The 17134-nt window shown below is 44.6% G+C and overlaps 1 protein-coding gene across 1 annotated transcript; it reads right to left on the minus strand.

Moving 5' to 3' along the window:
• Positions 1-2982: 2982 nt before the first annotated feature.
• Positions 2983-10798, minus strand: NRROS (negative regulator of reactive oxygen species). Its single transcript, XM_053389870.1, has 3 exons — positions 10299-10798; positions 7591-7702; positions 2983-5280 (listed from the first exon to the last, which is right to left on the minus strand). The coding sequence occupies exons 2-3, from the start codon at positions 7684-7686 to the stop codon at positions 3328-3330; spliced, it is 2049 nt and encodes a 682-aa protein (XP_053245845.1). The 5' UTR covers positions 7687-7702; positions 10299-10798; the 3' UTR covers positions 2983-3327.
• Positions 10799-17134: the final 6336 nt, after the last annotated feature.

Genomic DNA, 17134 nt, shown 5'->3' on the forward strand with positions numbered 1-17134 from the left:
TTGGGGAAAGTCATGTGCTTTAAAATTATGGGTTATCAGCTGATCATCAGGGCTTATGTGCACAGTGCCGTGCAAGAACAGCTCGCCTGACACCGCTGCAGCATCAAGTGATTGGGAGGTGGGGAAGACAAGGGTGGGACCTGCCAGTTGGATCCAGTCCCGCCCCCGCGATCTAGAGGACTGTAGGAAACTGGAGGTAGTAATATAAAGGCATGTTAAGGCTGTTAAGTAACTCTGTGAGGGGAAAACTACAGTGCCCAGAATTCTTTGAGAAAGAACGAATGTGTTTTGAGTGTACTTTAAAGGTATAGTGTGTACACCTTGAAGTCAAACATGTGGAGCAACTTCACTGAAAAGTGCTGTGTTTGAGGTTAGCAGAAAATTGTACCCGTGGTGGTTGACTGGTGGTGCCTCATTCACACATGAAAGCTTTCAGTGTGCTGACCTCTAGGCTCAAAAAGTTCAAAAGGACTCAAAGGCTAGCCAATCTACACCAACTCCTTGTCAAAAACCTGGGCCATCCCACTCCCTAGCCCCCTCACCCCAGATCAGGGTTTCAGTCTGCGCCACAAGCTTGGGACATGAGCCCAGGCCTTCAGATGATTCAGCTCCTGCCTTCACAGAACTTCTTTTAGCTTTCCTTGTAACTGATGTGGTTTCTCCATCGGTGTACTTTGATCAGATAAAACGCGAAGTTAATTCCTTTTTCTCCCTAACCACCTACCAATTTTCTGTTGGGCAACACCCGATGCCGATTCTGCTAACCACATCCTGAACTGAGTAATTTTTTTCCCTCTAACAAAAGCAGAACCAGTTAATCTTCACTGATCGTACAACAGAGGAAGCTAAGACATCTGCCTAATACAGGAAAAGAGGCACAGTCATTTCTGGCATCTCCCAGCACATAAAAAATAACAGGGCATCTTGTAACACCATACTCAGTTTGGGGAGAGCAACGATGAAAACATTTGGAGGAACAGATGCCAGCAATTACAGTCTATCTTCTTTTCAAGGCACCTTTTGCAGTTTATTAAAAGTTTTAATTAACCTAACCAATCCAACAGTTAAACATCACAACCATCATGTTTCTATATCCAGGAGTCTGACTTGGCTCCCACAAAGCATTTTTTTCCTGGCACTCCCAAGACCCCACCCATTTTTGTAGTGGCAGAAAAATGAGAGGAGAATAAAGTTGGCATGGTGCTGTGCTGGACAAAGACAATTAAATATCTCCAGATGTTTGGTGGGGGGCTGCTTGTCAGACTTTGTGTGTCTGTGTCCTGTATGGTTGCGCATGTGTATGTGCAAGAGTATTCATGCAATCGTGTGGGGTGACTACACCCATCACTGGCATAAGACCACTATTGGTCAAGGCTGAATGTGTCTCTCAGGCCAAAAATATTTAGCCACTCCTGCCTTAGAATTTATTCACTATTTACCCTGCACGTAAAACAAGTAAGTCTCAGTCACAGTAGCCTAGTGGTGCCGCCTTGAAGACTGTGCTAATTATGCATGACTTTTCACAGGAAACAATATTCTTCTTCATGAGGTATGTAAAGTGGATAGCTCTGCACATAATATTTAGGTTGCACTACCTCATGATTGACATGACGTGAAGTGAAACACAAGCATCTGAAACTGTCCTGTTCTTTCATTTGAACTGTGCATTACTTATTGGTAACTGAAACCTGACCCTACGTTTCAGAACGAAAAGTCGACCAAGATGCACCCACACATGTGCAGGGTGTGCAGGCATCAGACTCAGAACACAGCCTGAGGTTTTCGCAGCATGTGGTTTTCCTGCCTGTAAACCTCTACCACAGGGACACCTCAAACAGCTAGCGCTGATCCACATACATACCAAAAACAAGCTGCTTACTAAGAGAATGCCAGTTTCCTCTGGTACAGCAGCCCTGCTCTTGCCCTGTGGCACCCACTTCCATTACATTGTTGTTACTGCTGTGAATCTCAGACCACACATTAGTTGTTGTTTAGTCGTTTAGTCGTGTCCGACTCTTCATGACCCCATGGACCAGAGCATGCCAGGCACTCCTGTCTTCCACCGCCTCCCGCAGTTTGGTCAAACTCATGCTGGTAGCTTCGAGAACACAAATTAGTACAGTTGGTCAAAGGTCTCCTAACAACTTTAGCAGGCCACACATTTTACACAGCAAGTGGGGAATGAACTAGAAACCTTTTAAAAAAAAGAAATTCTGAAAGATCTTCAGATGTTGCCAATCTCTTTGTGAACTGATGCATTTTTGCTATTGACAATGCTATCATAACCACCCTGACATAATGCACTGAGGGCCAAGCCAGACATACAGGGTCACTGTGTCTATGCTGAAATGTGCTTGCCCCACTCACATATCAAATGGGTGTGTCTACTCTACACAAAACGAAATAAGCTCTTACCCCACTGCACTTTGTAGCTCACTTCTGGCTTGAGAGATCAGTCAAAGGGGATGGACCACTGCACTGGAGCACAGCATGGTAAGGGGACGAAGGGGTCCAGATTTTGATCTGTTCTCCCCTTGCCCTTCCTTGTGTTGCAACCATAGCAATTTCAGCTAATGATCAAACAGCTGTCTTGGAGCATGTAGGCAGCAAGATGCTTGCATTGCCACCTGCATCTCTACTCCAACACAACGCTTGGGGGTCAGTTGGAGTAAGAAGTGCCAGGTTGGTAATCATTTCATATAGTCTTCTACATGCCATTCACATCTGCAGTGAAGTTATGGCTTCCTTATGCTGCACCATCTCATTTTATGAATTGCACCGCCTCCACATGTTGAGAAGCTGTGCTGTAGCCAACACTGCTGAGATGGTCTTGGAATGCCCCTCAGTGTTCCCTCCAACATTAGGTCTGTCATATGAGTATTTCAACTGGCATGTGGATAAGGCCCACAAATGGGGGTGGGGGAAGTGTTCCTTCTGAAAGGGAAAAAAATTAGTTAGTGCTTGGCCAAGAAGTTACACCTGTTTGGGAGCTGCATTTATTCAAACATCATGGTTGGTTCCCAGCATCAGTCCCTTTCACTCGTCTTTCATGTTTATAAAGTCCTTTTTCTTCCTATTGTGAACATTAAACAGGATTACTGTCGTGCATTTGTCTCTGCACAGAACTGTGTGCTATGCCATCCCTGCCAACTACATACGAGGACATTTTATTACACACATTGGGTAACTCCATATAAAGCATTGCCACACACTGTGGCTTCCTGGAGCCCCATTCATGGATGCATTATCACCCAATAGAATTTCCCAGCCCTACCTATGCCCATTCTGGAGGGTCCGAGTGGCTGTTTTCTTCACACCATCCCAGAGTCAATAAGGGCTGGACCTTCTGTACCTGCTCTTCACCATTTGAAGAATTCGTTGCCTGAAAGTCAGAAAGATGATAACAAAGGCAACTAGCAGGGCCAAACAGGTAGGAAGAACAAGGACCAGATGCAGCAGAGTCATATCTGCCGTTAGCCACTTGCAATTCTGGATGACTGATTCAGGCAAATTTGCTACACGGATGAACTTAGATGAAAAGTTGCAAGTGACTTGATTCCAGTCTAGAATGCGTACAGTGCCACGGTCATGCAGGACATCCCACCAACCCAGCTGGCAACAGTCATAGGAATTCTGGCTGAGGTAGATCTCATGTAAGCTCTTTCCAAGCTTCTGCATGGCATGCTGAGGTAGGGCATGGAGACAATTTCTCCTTAGATCCAGAATTTGCAGTTCCAGGCCTGCTAAAGATTCAGGGAAGCTAGCCAGAGAATTTTCAGATAGATCTAGGTTTACCAGCTTCTGAAAAGCAGAGAAGTCCATATTTGTCCTTGCAGCAGAAAGTCCAGTGTTCCTAAGATAGAGCACCTGCAGTGATTGTGCAACATCTTTCAGAGGTCCTAAGCCATCAAGTAGTGACCTGGGATTGTCAGAAAGGTCTAAGTGTGCTATAGAAGTCCCCTGAAAGATGTGGGTGTCCAGTATTTCTAGGTCACAGCCAGACAGGAAAAGATTCCTTATGGTGCCAGCATTACTGATATCTATGCAACTGGGACTTCCAGCAGCATGTGAGGCACAAAGCTTTATAGGGTTTTTACTGAGGTCAAGTGTAGTGATCTTTGTTGTGTGAGTAAAGATTTTAGCAGGCAAGCCACGCAGTCTGTTGGTGCTCAGACTCAATGTTCTGAGGTTGGCTAAGCTGCTTCTATGGTCCAAGTTCATCTGCAGATCCTGAAGTTGGTTGTGGCTGAGATCCAAGTCAACGAGAGTGCTTAGCAGGTCACTCTCCTGTATCTGTAATGTCTCTAAGCAGTTGTGGTTGAGGTTCAGATGAGCAAGAGAAGACATGCCTTCAAAAAACCTTTCTGGAAGGTACCAGAGCTGGTTCCAACTCATGTCTAGGAACTGCAGGGAAGAGAGGTTGCTATGATGGTTTTCTGCCCAGAGGTCAAGGGTGGTGATGTTGGTGATGTTGCCATCCAGGAATAACAGCTGCACTGTGCCCTCTGAGTCATTGAAAATATTGTTGTAGAAGTTCAATTGGTTGTGCATCAGCAGCAGAGTTCTCAGTTTATTTTGCTTGGGCAACAGCGGGAAGAAGAGGAGCTGGTTGTAGGAAAGATCTAGTGTTTCTAGTTCAAAGGCATCATCATTCTCTGCAGCCAAGAACCACTCGATTTGATTGTTGCTGGCATTTAGCATCCGGAGTTGGGTCAGGTCAAACTCCACCATGCAAGGAATGTAGTTGTAGGCCAGATTAAGCTGCTGTAGCCATCGCAAACCATCAAAGGCACCAGTCTCAATCTCAAATATGTAGTTCTGCTGCAAATCTAGGTTCTGAAGCCTGGGCAGATTTTTTAAGTGAGAGTCATCCAGCCTCATGATGGAGTTCCGGGCCAAGGACAAAGATTCTAGAGAGGACAAATCCTGGATCAAGGTGGCCATCATAGCTTCATTGAGCAGATTTCCAGATAGGTCCAGCTTCCTCAGGGCAGGCAAAGTCCCCAGAGCAGCTGCTGTTGCAGAACAGTTCACAGAGAGGGCATTGTTGGCCAGAGATAGACTACTGAGGCTCCTGGTGCCAAGGAAAGCCCCAGGCTCAATGAGCTCCAACCCATTCTCACACAGACTGAGGCTCTGCAGGACTTGATACCTTACTAAAGATGCATTCTTTAGGGTCTGTATAACATTTGCATCCAGGAAGAGCTCCATTGTTCCAGGAGGCAGGTCTTGTGAGACAGAGCTCAGCCTCCTGCCTTTGCAGTCTGCAGTTCTCTCTTCCTGCAGCAGAAAAAGAAAGAGATGTATGAGACAAAAAAAGGTGGGCCCAGCTACTAAAGCCATACTGCACTTCAAATGAGCACAGTAAACAAAGGGCTTAACTCAAGCCCTGTAGATTCCAAGTTAAAATGCTAGGGACTGAGCACATATTTGGCATGTAAAAGATCACAGGTTCAGTCCTGGCATATCCTGTGAAGTATCTCAGGGAGCTGGGAGAGATCTTTCCCCGATATCTTGGAGAGTTCCTGCCAGTTGGAGTGGACAATATCGGGCAAAGATAGTTTAATGGATAAAACACTTTGACAGTAAATATTTTCCATAACAATATTTTCAGAGCTGTATGTGCACTGCACTCAAAACAAAACAGAATCTTCATTATGGTAACCCACCCAAGTTTGCACAAAGAAAAACAAATTCTGGGAACTAATATTCATGATACAAATTTGCACATTTAATCTAAAAAGGAAGGAGCTCTGATGTTTGTGGCAACACTGAAACCTGTCTCCTAACCATAGAAAATCTCATTCAAGCCACGCTTCTAGCTTCTGAATTTCTACCAGCCATTACCCACCTTTCAACCCTACATTTCTTTCCCCAAGGGCTAGAAATCTTCTCTTTTAGAAATGAAAGCTGAGAGTCTCAAGTTCTGTAGTCAGAACCATTTCTACCTTTTTTTCTTTGCCCATGCAGAATTTCTGAATACACAACAATCCTGACTTCTGATCTTTTAGAAACATTTCTAAGGATGATCTGGACGAATGCAGAGCCAGTTATAAAGTTTCAAACAATACCACCCGTCATGAACAGCACAAAACAATCTAAGGTATCTGCTTTTTTGTGCCTATGGACAAACTACCAAAGAGAACATTTCTGCTACTTCGTTTATTGTAAACTCTATGGCCCTGTAAGAATTAGATTTTTCTCTCTCATTCTGAATAACCATGCAAGTTTGAATGGTGTGGAAAAAGTGATCAAGCTATTATCAGATTATGGGAAATTTGTAACACTTGCTCTGCTACCAGGGCCGTCTTTAGCATATGCAAAGATCCACCCAGCACCCCTAAATTTAGTTTAGATGCCCCCAGATTTTTTTGGGCGGGGCGAACTCAAAGTTGTTGACCTTTTTCGGGGGAGGAAAATCGCTCATCTGTAACAACAACACAGCAGAAATAAGTACTTTTGTTTCATAACACTACATAGCAACAGAGTGACGGAGCAGGAGGGTAGGGACTTTCGGTCCACTGCTTTTCACTGCCACTGGTGGAGAGGGTCTGGTATATAGTAGGTATACATTTGGCGCGCCCCCGAATACATTTGGTGCCCCCTAGAGTTTGGTGCCCAGGTGCACCTCACCCCTTGCACCCCCGGGTTAAGATGGCCCTGTCTGCTAATGTAGCAGAAGAAATCAGAAGTAGATTCAACCCGGCAATTGAATTTCTTGTGATTCTTAATATTGTTGTGGCTTGGTGGGGGAACAGAGGTTGCCAGGGCAATGCAGACGTGATCTGTGACACATATTTACACCTAGAGCCACCAGAGTGGCTGGGGCAACCTACTCAGATGGGTGGGGTACAAATAATAAAAGTTTTATTCATTATTATTAATTACTGTATTTTTTGCTCTATAAGACGCACCAGACCACAAGACGCACCTAGTTTTTGGAGGAGGAAACCAAGAGAGAGAAAAATCTGAATCTCAGAAGCCAGAACAGCAAGAGGTATCACTGCACACTGAAAGCAGCAATCCCTCTTGCTGTTCTGGCTTCTGGGATAGCAGTGCAGCCTGCATTCGCTCCATAAGACGCACACACATTTCCCCTTACTTTTTAGGATGGAAAAAGTGAGTCTTATAGAGCAAAAAATACGGTAGTTGTTGCTGTTGTTAAAAACATAGAAAGATCTATCATTAAATACAATTAAACATTGATAGAATTAAAACTATATACATATATAAAATCTATAACAATAATTACGATAAAAATAGGATAATATTGGGTTGTATCCAATGAAGTTGTCCAGTTGGCACAAGGACTTCTAGATGCACAACGGGACTTTCTCTCACTGCATGTCCCCCATGCCTCCAAAATCTTCTTGGAGGGTTGGGGAAACCCCCAGAACAGATTTGTGGGATGGGTAGGGGGCATGCAGGGAGAAAAGATGGAGAAGAAGTCCTTTTTGCACAGGTGGAAGCCCTTGTACTAATGGGAGAAGCTTGGTGAATACAACCCAGTGTCATTTGTGGACCCCTGGAGTTGCTGACACATGGTTCAAAATAAACGAAGAAAAGAAAGTTGATAGAAGACAGACTCACCAGTCTGCAAAGGCTGTGGTAGGCTGAAGGTTTGCTTCCCCATCCTGTATCTAGGAAAGCTATCCACACGAAGATACTCAGGGCTATTAGTGCCATTTCAACAGCAGGACTCCTGCAAAGAGACACAAAGCAGGGCAAATATATGTTTTAAAGGGCAGTATTGACAGTTTATTGTATTTTGTATTACAGAAAGAACCAGATGCTTACCAGAAAGCAGACATCCCAAGGCTTCTTCCACGCAATTTATGCCATATGCGTATTTGTTCTCAAACTTTTCATACACCAAAATCTGTTAATTTATTTGTGCAATGCACATGCCTTCCCCACATCTGACCCTCTGCTGTGCAAGCACACTTTTCAGATCACATTGGCTATTCTTAATCAGTTTTTGTGCACAAGTGGGCAGCTGCTTGCTTTGATCAGGAATGACTGCAAAGGCCTTCCTTATAAACCATGAGTTGCCAATGTGGTGCCCACGTCACACAAGCACATGGAAAGACCTTCCCTGGCGCATAGGAGCCCCTACCCTGCCTCTTCTCCTTGGGTTTGAAAGGAATCTTGTATTGTAGCCAGCAGAAGACTTTTTAGAAACCTAATTGCTGGTGGGGAGTGAGTGAGTGAGTGAGTGAGTGAGTGAGTGAGTGAGTGAGTGTTGGTTGCAGTGTGTGTGGAGTTGTGGTATGTGCATGGTGCCCACAGGCCCAGAAAGATTAACCATAAACAGCTTGGGGCTGGAACATTAATTTTAAAGAAGGCTGTATACCCGTTGCGATTTACTTCGGCTCCAGTACACTCCTACTGTTGCCGTTTGAACCCGAGTACACATAACGCTAGCCACAATCCATTTGTCTCCTGTAGCTTCTTGAGAAACACTGTTGTTTTTCCCAAACCAGCTTCCATCAGATTTGAAAACATAAGTTGCGGCTAAGCTAAGGTGTGCACATTTGAGACAGCAAGTGCACATGCACAGGTAAGTGGAAGCTTTGCCAAATAGGAGTTCGGCACGGGGAAACAAATCAGGTAATGTGCATCTGGTGTGTACCACAATGTAAAAAAGCACTAGAAGCACAGCAGGGGAAAATGACCTCACTACATTTTAAGCCGCTAATGTGTGTGTAACCCAAGTTAAAGGTGATTTGAAGGAGCCTTCCCTTCCCAATGTTATGCAGACCAGCATCAACACCCACTGTTCTAAGGCATTTGCTGGGGCGCATGTGCTGCTACCGCCACCAGCAAAGCTTGCAAATATGGGGGGGGGCTGATTGTGGCGGCAGCAGCAGCAGCACCATGCCCACAGGAGGCAGGGTGACATAGCAGCAGGTTCTTGGCAACAGGTCCGGTCAGCACTGGGTGCTACTAAGGGCAGCCTGCCCAGCTTCCCCCCAAATCTGAAGCTGGGTCTGATGTAAGGTAAAGGTAAAGGGACCCCTGACCATTAGGTCCAGTCGTGACCGACTCTGAGGTTGTGGCGCTCATCTCACTTTACTGGCCGAGGGAGCCGTCGTACAGTTTCCGGGTCATGTGGCCAGCATGACTAAGCCGCTTCTGGTGAACCACCGGAGTGGTACCTATTTATCTACTTGCACTTTGACATGCTTTCGAATTGCTAGGTTGGCAGGAGCAGGGACCGAGCAACGGGAGCTCACCCCATCGCAGGAATCCGAACCAGCGACCTTCTGATCGGCAAGTCCTAGGCTCTGTGGTTTAACCCACAGTGCCACCCGCGTCCCTTGGGTCTGATGATGTGCACATATATTTTGTCTAGCCAGCTGTCACTTCTGGTCAAGTGCGTTTTGCAAAACCTGTTTACTAAAGGCAAAAGTGGGGCACATTCTGTGAACGCTTAGCTCTCTGGAAATGATCTTGCCTCCAAGTGGAAGTATAAGGCCAAACCCCATTTGACATTAGAGATCCATGATTGGATTTGACATGTTTAATTTTACTGAAAGGTAGCTGTGGGTGGAGGGGCTGCTTGGTGGAGCAGAGCAGTGCTGCTGAGGGAGGGGGGATTAACCCTTTGTTCTCATCATACCATTTCCTCCATCATATTTGTCCCATTCCTGAAAGTACTCATAGTCCTCTAAGAGGAAAAGCAAGACTGATTTTTTGACCTAGTAAGGAGATTTATTTCTAAGACTATATATTAGTTAGGCATGAAGCTTTTTTAATTTTACAAAGTGTATTGACTGTCAAAGCAGGGATCCCCAGCATACTTTCTCACCTTGCCAATGACTAGCGAAGTTATTGACCCCAAGTTCCTCCCCTGCTTAATGACCTTTTTTCTTTGCCATCACAAAGGCCTTTAAGGACTTCACTCACCATCTGTCCTGCCTTCTCAGTTTGGTCCTTGCGCTCTCGATGCCCTGTAACTCTTCAAAGACGTTGAGTGGCAGATGCCTTGGAGTGAGACTGGAGAGTTCTCAGCTTCCACCTCGCTGCCTTATCTCTCCTTCATATATCTATTTCATGAAGCACCTCTGTATTACAGAAGCCTCCATCGTGTACTCCCAGAACCACACCACATGGAACTGATACACGTTCTTGGTGAGCTCAACCACGCCGCAAAACACCGACTGCCTTTTTGCAGTGTAGGTGTTCAGAATGAAACAGCAGCTGTTGAATGGTTCCTTTTGGTTACCATCACCCACCCACCCCCGCACCCCTTTTTCAGGCAAAGAATGGAGGCAAATCTTGAGGTTCTTACTCACCGGGGGTAGGAGCAATACGCTCAGCTCTGGGATGTTCATTCTGCTCCAGCCCGTGCCCTCTTTTCTTGCTGTATCTCTACAAATAATATTAAAATTAGCTGTTTGCCCTCTCACTTAATATCAGATTATTTTAGAACTTGCGGAAGGAACTAAGCAACGGAAACTGCAGTCACATGGATCACAGAGCCAGTTGCTTCACCCAGCAACCCCCAGCCAGAGCTCAGCAGTTGCACACTGAAAGGTCGAGGCTGTGCAAGCCACTCGAAAATGAGAAGGAGCTGAGAAGAAGGGAAATGAGAGGAAGGAAGCTGTGCAGGGCAAATCTTTGAAGCCATTAGCAACTGCTGCTTTGTTATCGATATAGAAAGAAAAATAAGAGTCCTGTGGCACTTAAAGACTAACAAATTCATTGCGGCATAAGGATTTGTGGACTAGGGACTACTTCTGCAGACCAAATTTTGCTGTAATACATTTTATGGCATAATAATTCATGTGCGAGGGCTACATGCACACCATACATTTAAAGCAGATTTAAAGAACACATGCCCCAATAATCCTAGGAACTGTAATTTGTCATGGGTGCTGAGAATTGTAGCTCTGGGAGGGGTAAATTAGTTCTCAGGATTCTTTTGCGGGAGAGGGTAAATGTTTCTTTCAATATGTGCTGTGTTGCATGCAGCCTTTAAGGTGCAATCAGGCTCTTTGTTGTTTTTGTTCCTATCAGTGTTGATTGGGAGGAGGACAAAAAGTGTTGCCAGAGTTCCAAAAACATCATTAGGTGGTGTCTCCAAGAAGCTGTAAAACCCTGACCAAAAGGAACAGTCCCTGTAATCATACACACCGTAAGTTGAATGTAGCCACTCTTTGAACATCAAGATGATTTCCCTCAGTGTGTATAGTAGAACCTGAAAAGACACTACCTCTTCTTTTATTTTATCCATATTTTGTCCCCAGGGATAAAATACACCAGCTAAGAATAGCACAAGCATTTTTTACAGTAACATTGCCACTCCCCCCCCCTCAGCAAAACCCACAAAAGCAGATTCCTGATCCTTTCCCACTTGCTGCTTCTGTGGATTTTCCCAAGCAAAACGCCATTCTTCATAGTTAAGAAGATTTGCAAGGATGTCCATCCCAGAGTACAAAATGGGAACTGAGATTCAGCCCTCAGAGAGAACGTGCCCATGAGAGAGTGACCTCCACCTACGGCAAGCATGCCTTCAAGACAGATCGAAATCCTAGCACCTCTCATTTAGAAATTAAGTTAGCGGCAGGGCCCACAAAGGAAGGGGGGGTCAAAGGGTGTGAAGTAGTTGTTTCAGAACATACGACCCATCCTAGTAAAGAGAGAAACACATAAACATGACATGTTTGGCAATGCATAGTTTCTGTTTCTTAGCTTGATTAACAGAAGTAACTATTCTTATGAACCTCTAAAGACTCATACCCTCTTCTTGGAATGGTGGCAAAGAGAATTGTGGTGAGGCAGCTGCAAGTACTCTTGAATGACGCAGATTATTTAAAACTGCTCCACTCTGGCTTCAGTCCTGGCCATGGGGCTGAGTTGGGCTTGGTCTCCCTGAGAATGGGACGAGAGGAGTGTGACCTTGCTCCGGGTTCTCCATCTGTTTTGGTACCATTCCCCACGGCATCCTCCTAGACCAGCTCTGCGGAGTTGGAATTAGGGGGCACTGTGTTATAGAGGGCCTGGTCTACCCCGCAGGACAGTGTCCAGACAATAGCACTGGGGTAGTGCTATGGGGCTCTCTAGTGGTTAGTCTAGTGGGATGCTGCAGGATACTATTCTATCCTCAATGTTATTTAATATCTACATGAAGCCGCTGGGAGAGGTCATTAGGAGGAGCTTTGGGGCAAGGTGCCTTGAGTACACTGATGACACTCAGCCAATGCTGGATTTATGTATAAGCTAAACAAGCTATAGCTTAGGGCCCCACTCTCTTGGGGCCCCCCAAATAAATTAAAGGGGGAAAAACTGGATGTACATTTCCAAAATATAAGATAAAAAATAAAATAAAATAAAACCTACATACAGCAACAGTGTTTTGTGTTGTGTAGGCTCCTATGATGTAAGTAATGGGCTCCACCTGCTAGCCTGCTCCCTAAAACATCACTGGTTTGCTCATTTCTACATATAGGGTGCCTACATTCTGCCTGGACTGGTTGCATGGCAACATGTGCAAATGGCTTTAGATACCTATTAGGTCCATAAATTACCATATAGCATATATTCAACACAAAAAACAGCAACAATTTGTTGTTGACAAGGGACAGCTGGACATATAAAGGGCCCCATTACCTTCAGTAGCTTAGGGCCTCATCAAACCTAAATCTGACCCTGCACTGAGCTCTACTCCTCCATAACCTTTGAGTCAAGAAATGCTCTGCGGGCCCTGGGCACCTGGATGCAGTGGTGGGATGGGTGAGAAAAAATAAGCTGAGCTTTAATCCTGGCAAGACAGAGGCACTGTAAATGATTCCAGTGTCTGAGACATCAGTTGATTGCTCAGAGATCTGTGCCATTTGCCTATTTGCTACTGGGCCACATTACCTTGAGGCCAGTTTACACCTTACCCCACACATGCCCACTTGATTGCTTCAATCTGCAGAATGGGCACTGTTTTGGAAGTCACACAATACTTGTTCTGCCCATGTAAAAAACCAATTTCTAAGTGTTGCAGCCCTACATTTTGGAAGCCCCTGCTTATAGGCATCAGGCAGGCATCTTCACTGTAGTCTTTCCAGTGCCTGGTTAAAACATTTTTGTTTAGAAAAGCCTACCCAGACATGCAAAAGTTACATCTTGTTATTTTAGCTACTGTTTATTTTAATAATCTTTTGAATATTTTTAATACCCATTTTAACTGTTTTATTTATAATTTTAATATTTATTTTATGTTATTGTAAATCACTTGCCTTTCTTTTAAACAGGTATATAAATTTTGTCAAACAAATACCACACTATGGAAGTGGTAGACTCACTTTCTACAACACTTTGAGAATTGTGCTTTCTTTAAGTACCATTTACAGAGTAGCTAAACAGGGCTGTTCTGCCTGTAAAGTTGCAATTGGAGATGGCCTGTTTTGAGTTCTCTAGTTGTTTCCTTAAAATTCATTTAAAAATGGTGGAGGATTAAGCCATACTACACATTCATGCAATTTTTTAAGGGAACTCATACTGCATCAGTTGCTGGAAACCACAAGAGGGGAGAGAGTGTTCTTGTGCTGGGGGGGTTTCCCACAGGCATCTGGTTGGCCACTGAGAACAGGATGTTGGACTTGATGGGCCATTGGTCTGATCCAGCAGGCCCTCCTTATGTACATCAAGGTTTTTAAGACATCACACACAAAAATAGCCTTGCTTCTGAGTGCATGTAGTTTTTCCTCTTTCAAAAACTATTCAGCCTCTCAAAAACAGTAGCACTTACTTCCCTAAAACAGAAACAATAATTTTGGTTCATGTTTGTTTTGCAATTAGAATCCTTGCAAGTTATTGACTGCCTGTGAAAAACTCCACCTCCTCCCCTGCCCACCAAAGTAAAGGAGTAACAGTGGTACCTCGGGATACATACACTTCAGGTTACATACGCTTCAGGTTACAGACTCCGCTAACCCAGAAATAGTGCTTCAGGTTAAGAACTTTGCTTCAGGATGAGAACAGAAATTGTGCTCCGGCGGCGCGGCAGCAGCAGGAGGCCCCATTAAAAGTGGTGCTTCAGGTTAAGAACAGTTTCAGGTTAAGAAAGGACCTCCAGAACGAATTAAGTACTTAACCCGAAGTACCACTGTAGTTTTATACGTGGGCTGAGAAAAAATAGCCCATATCCTGCTCAATGGAGCTGACTCAAGAGTATGGACCCACCCGGGTTTGAGCAGCATATTAGACTTCTTTCCATCTGATTTTTTTCCATCCTGCTGTCCCACATTCAATTGAATACCTGTTCAGCCAAACCACCCTCCCTCCCAGCTTAATGAAAAATATTAAAGCTATTTTGCTGAGTGTTCTTACGGAGGCTTGCAACGACTACTCAGTGCTTGAAAGGTACTTTGCACATGGTCAGACGTTATTACTTCATGTTTCCAGAACTGAACCATAAGGCGATGAAAATACATTCTAACAAGTAAGCTCTGTACAAAACTTCGTGCTGCATTCTCATCTTCTAATAGGAGTGCTCTTGTTCAGCGTTCTGGTGGTCAGTAAGTCAGATCCTCTTTCAGCAGGTTTTTCCACCTGTTTCTGTTTTTCATTTCCAACCACCTTTCAACTTTCTATCAGCACGCTCAGTCCTCAGGTGTTACCATGGCTTGTTATTTCTTTATTAAACAAATTATACCACTTTTTATTTACAAGTGTTTATATATCTGCTAATGAAAGATATACCATGCTGCTTAACATTTGAGGATATTTGGTTACTCTGTACTATGCTTAAGGTTTCATTTGGCCTTCCTGCAGCAAACTGCTGTCCCCTGCTGTTAGGAAATTAGGGCTGCTTTCCTTCTTCTCAATATTCACACCCAAAACACATAGTGATTAGCTTTTCTTTCTTCTTCTTTTTACATAGCTGTCGTTAGCACATTTCTCTGGCAGAGGCACACACATTAAATTGCTCCCTTCCAGGAATTCACATCTTCCACCCTAATCCGAGTAGTTTACAAAGAATCACAATTACACAAACAATTTTAAAACATAAACCTTTAAAGCAGCACGATGTAAAAGAACAGTATAAAAAGTACCGTAAGTAACATTAACTCTTTGGAAAAAAGGATAAATTGTTATTCACCTTCACAATTTCAAAAGCTCCAGATGACAAATGAGAGATCACTGCAGACATATTCTATATTTGTAAAACTTGTTTTACTTACAAATATACCACTAAAGCATATTGGAAGCAAACAGGCAAGCAGACACCACAGTTGACAGTCCTGTATCAGTTTTCCAAAGAAAGCTTGTGGACTCCAATGATGCTCCAAACAACACACAGCTCTCTCTACCTTTCCAAGTTTTAGATGTTTCTCCCTGTGCCCATTTCTCCAAGTTGGGAATGTGGGAGAGAGTTGTTGGGTCTGCAATGCCACAGCTCGCAGTGGTTCTCAACCTGTGGGTCCCCAGATGTTGTTAGACTACAACTCCCATCATCCCTGAGCTCTGGCCTTGCTAGCTAGAGGTGGTGGGAGTTGTAGTCCCAAAACATCTGGGGACCCACAGGTTGAGAAAGGCTGGTTAGAGGCTCATGTAGGAGCAAGAGGCACCACACCTTCCCACTCAGGCCCTGATTCAGACAGGTGCTTCCATTTGCTTTTCCCTCCTTCTGAGTAGCCTCGCGTGCAGCTAGGCAAGCACAGCAGCAGTGGCTCTGAAACCAGGCTTCCTCAACCTCGGCCCTCCAGATATTTTTTGGCCTACAACTCCCATGATCCCTAGCTAGGAGGACCAGTGGTCAGGGATGCTGGGGATTGTAGTCTCAAAACATCTGGAGGGCTGAGGTTGAGGAAGCCTGCTCTGAAACTCTTGCCTGCCTCACTATGTATTCTGCTCCTGTGACCCTGGAAGAGATGGGGGAGGGGGATTTCAAAGTTAGCCAGAAGCCCAGGCAGCTCCAGTCATAGGCCAGGGATATCTGGATCAAATGGTTTTTTAGGGTCACTTGCAGTGTGGAAATCTACTGGAGGGTCCTGCTCCCCTTGCTCTTACCTCTGAGAAGACCTCAGGTACAATGTCTGGGCAGGCAGTACCCTGACACATTTACTGGAGGGTGTCATATTTCCAAACTGTGCTGGGTATCACATTCAAAACCAGAACAGAGATTCTCAGGCTGCCAGATGCACATCTCCCGTCATTCACTTTCAGTGAAACATGACTTTAATATAAAAACATAACACAAAGACTTTGTGTGCAGACTCACTAATACAGCCTTTTAACACTCCTACTGAACTGTACAATGGTACCTCGGGTTAAGTACTTAATTCGTTCCGGAGGTCCATTCTTAACCTGAAACTGTTCTTAACCTGAAGCACCACTTTAGCTAATGGGGCCTCCTGCTGTTACTGTGCCGCCGGAGCCCGATTTCTGTTCTTATCCTGAAGCAAAGTTCTTAACCTGAAGCACTATTTCTAGGTTTGCGGAGTCTGTAACCTGAAGCGTATGTAACCTGAAGCATATGTAACCCGAGGTACCACTGTACCTCTCTTGCACTGAAGGTAAAGAGAATGCACAAACATTATATAATCAACACTCCTGAGCATTTACACTGTCAGGATATTCTAGTTCCATGAAGACAATAACTTTATCTCTTGGGTCTGTTCAGTGCCTCTCATGGGACATATGAGGTAGCAGTTCCACCATGTAGAATTGTTTATAATTTTCCTACTTGTTGCCTAACATAGACATTCTACAGCAAATTTAATGGACTTCCACCATCATTTACACCTACTACATTAGGCAGAACACTGAGCGAACTTAGTTTGTGATCAATAGACAAACCTCAGATGAAGCTGGACTCAACTCGAATCTTAGTTAAACGCACATCAGTTCCAATTCTCTTCATGAGGCCTACTCCCCAATCTACTCTAGATTGCAGTATGCCTGCTTACTTCAGTGGAGCTAGGGCTTCAATCCTATCAGCATTTGCGCTGTGGGTTAAACCACTGAGCCTAGGGCTTGCCGATCAGAAGGTCGGCAGTTCAAATCCCTGCGATGGGGTGAGCTCCTGTTGCTCTGTCCCTGCTCCTGCCAACCTAGCGGTTTGAAAGCACGTCAAAGTGCAAATAGATAAATAGGTACCGCTCCGGCGGGAAGGTAAACGGCGTTTCCGTGTGCT

This window comes from Podarcis raffonei, chromosome 5, assembly GCF_027172205.1.
Source record: "Podarcis raffonei isolate rPodRaf1 chromosome 5, rPodRaf1.pri, whole genome shotgun sequence".
In the NCBI taxonomy this organism is placed as follows: Eukaryota; Metazoa; Chordata; class Lepidosauria; order Squamata; family Lacertidae; genus Podarcis; species Podarcis raffonei.

Bases quoted from the DNA above. Each gene is read 5' to 3' on its own strand.
- NRROS (XM_053389870.1), bottom strand. From the start codon at position 7,686: ATGGCACTAATAGCCCTGAGTATCTTCGTGTGGATAGCTTTCCTAGAT. The intron at 5,281-7,590 runs GTGAGTCTGTCT...TTTCTGCTGCAG, and splicing joins ACCACAGCCTTTGCAGACTG to GAAGAGAGAACTGCAGACTG.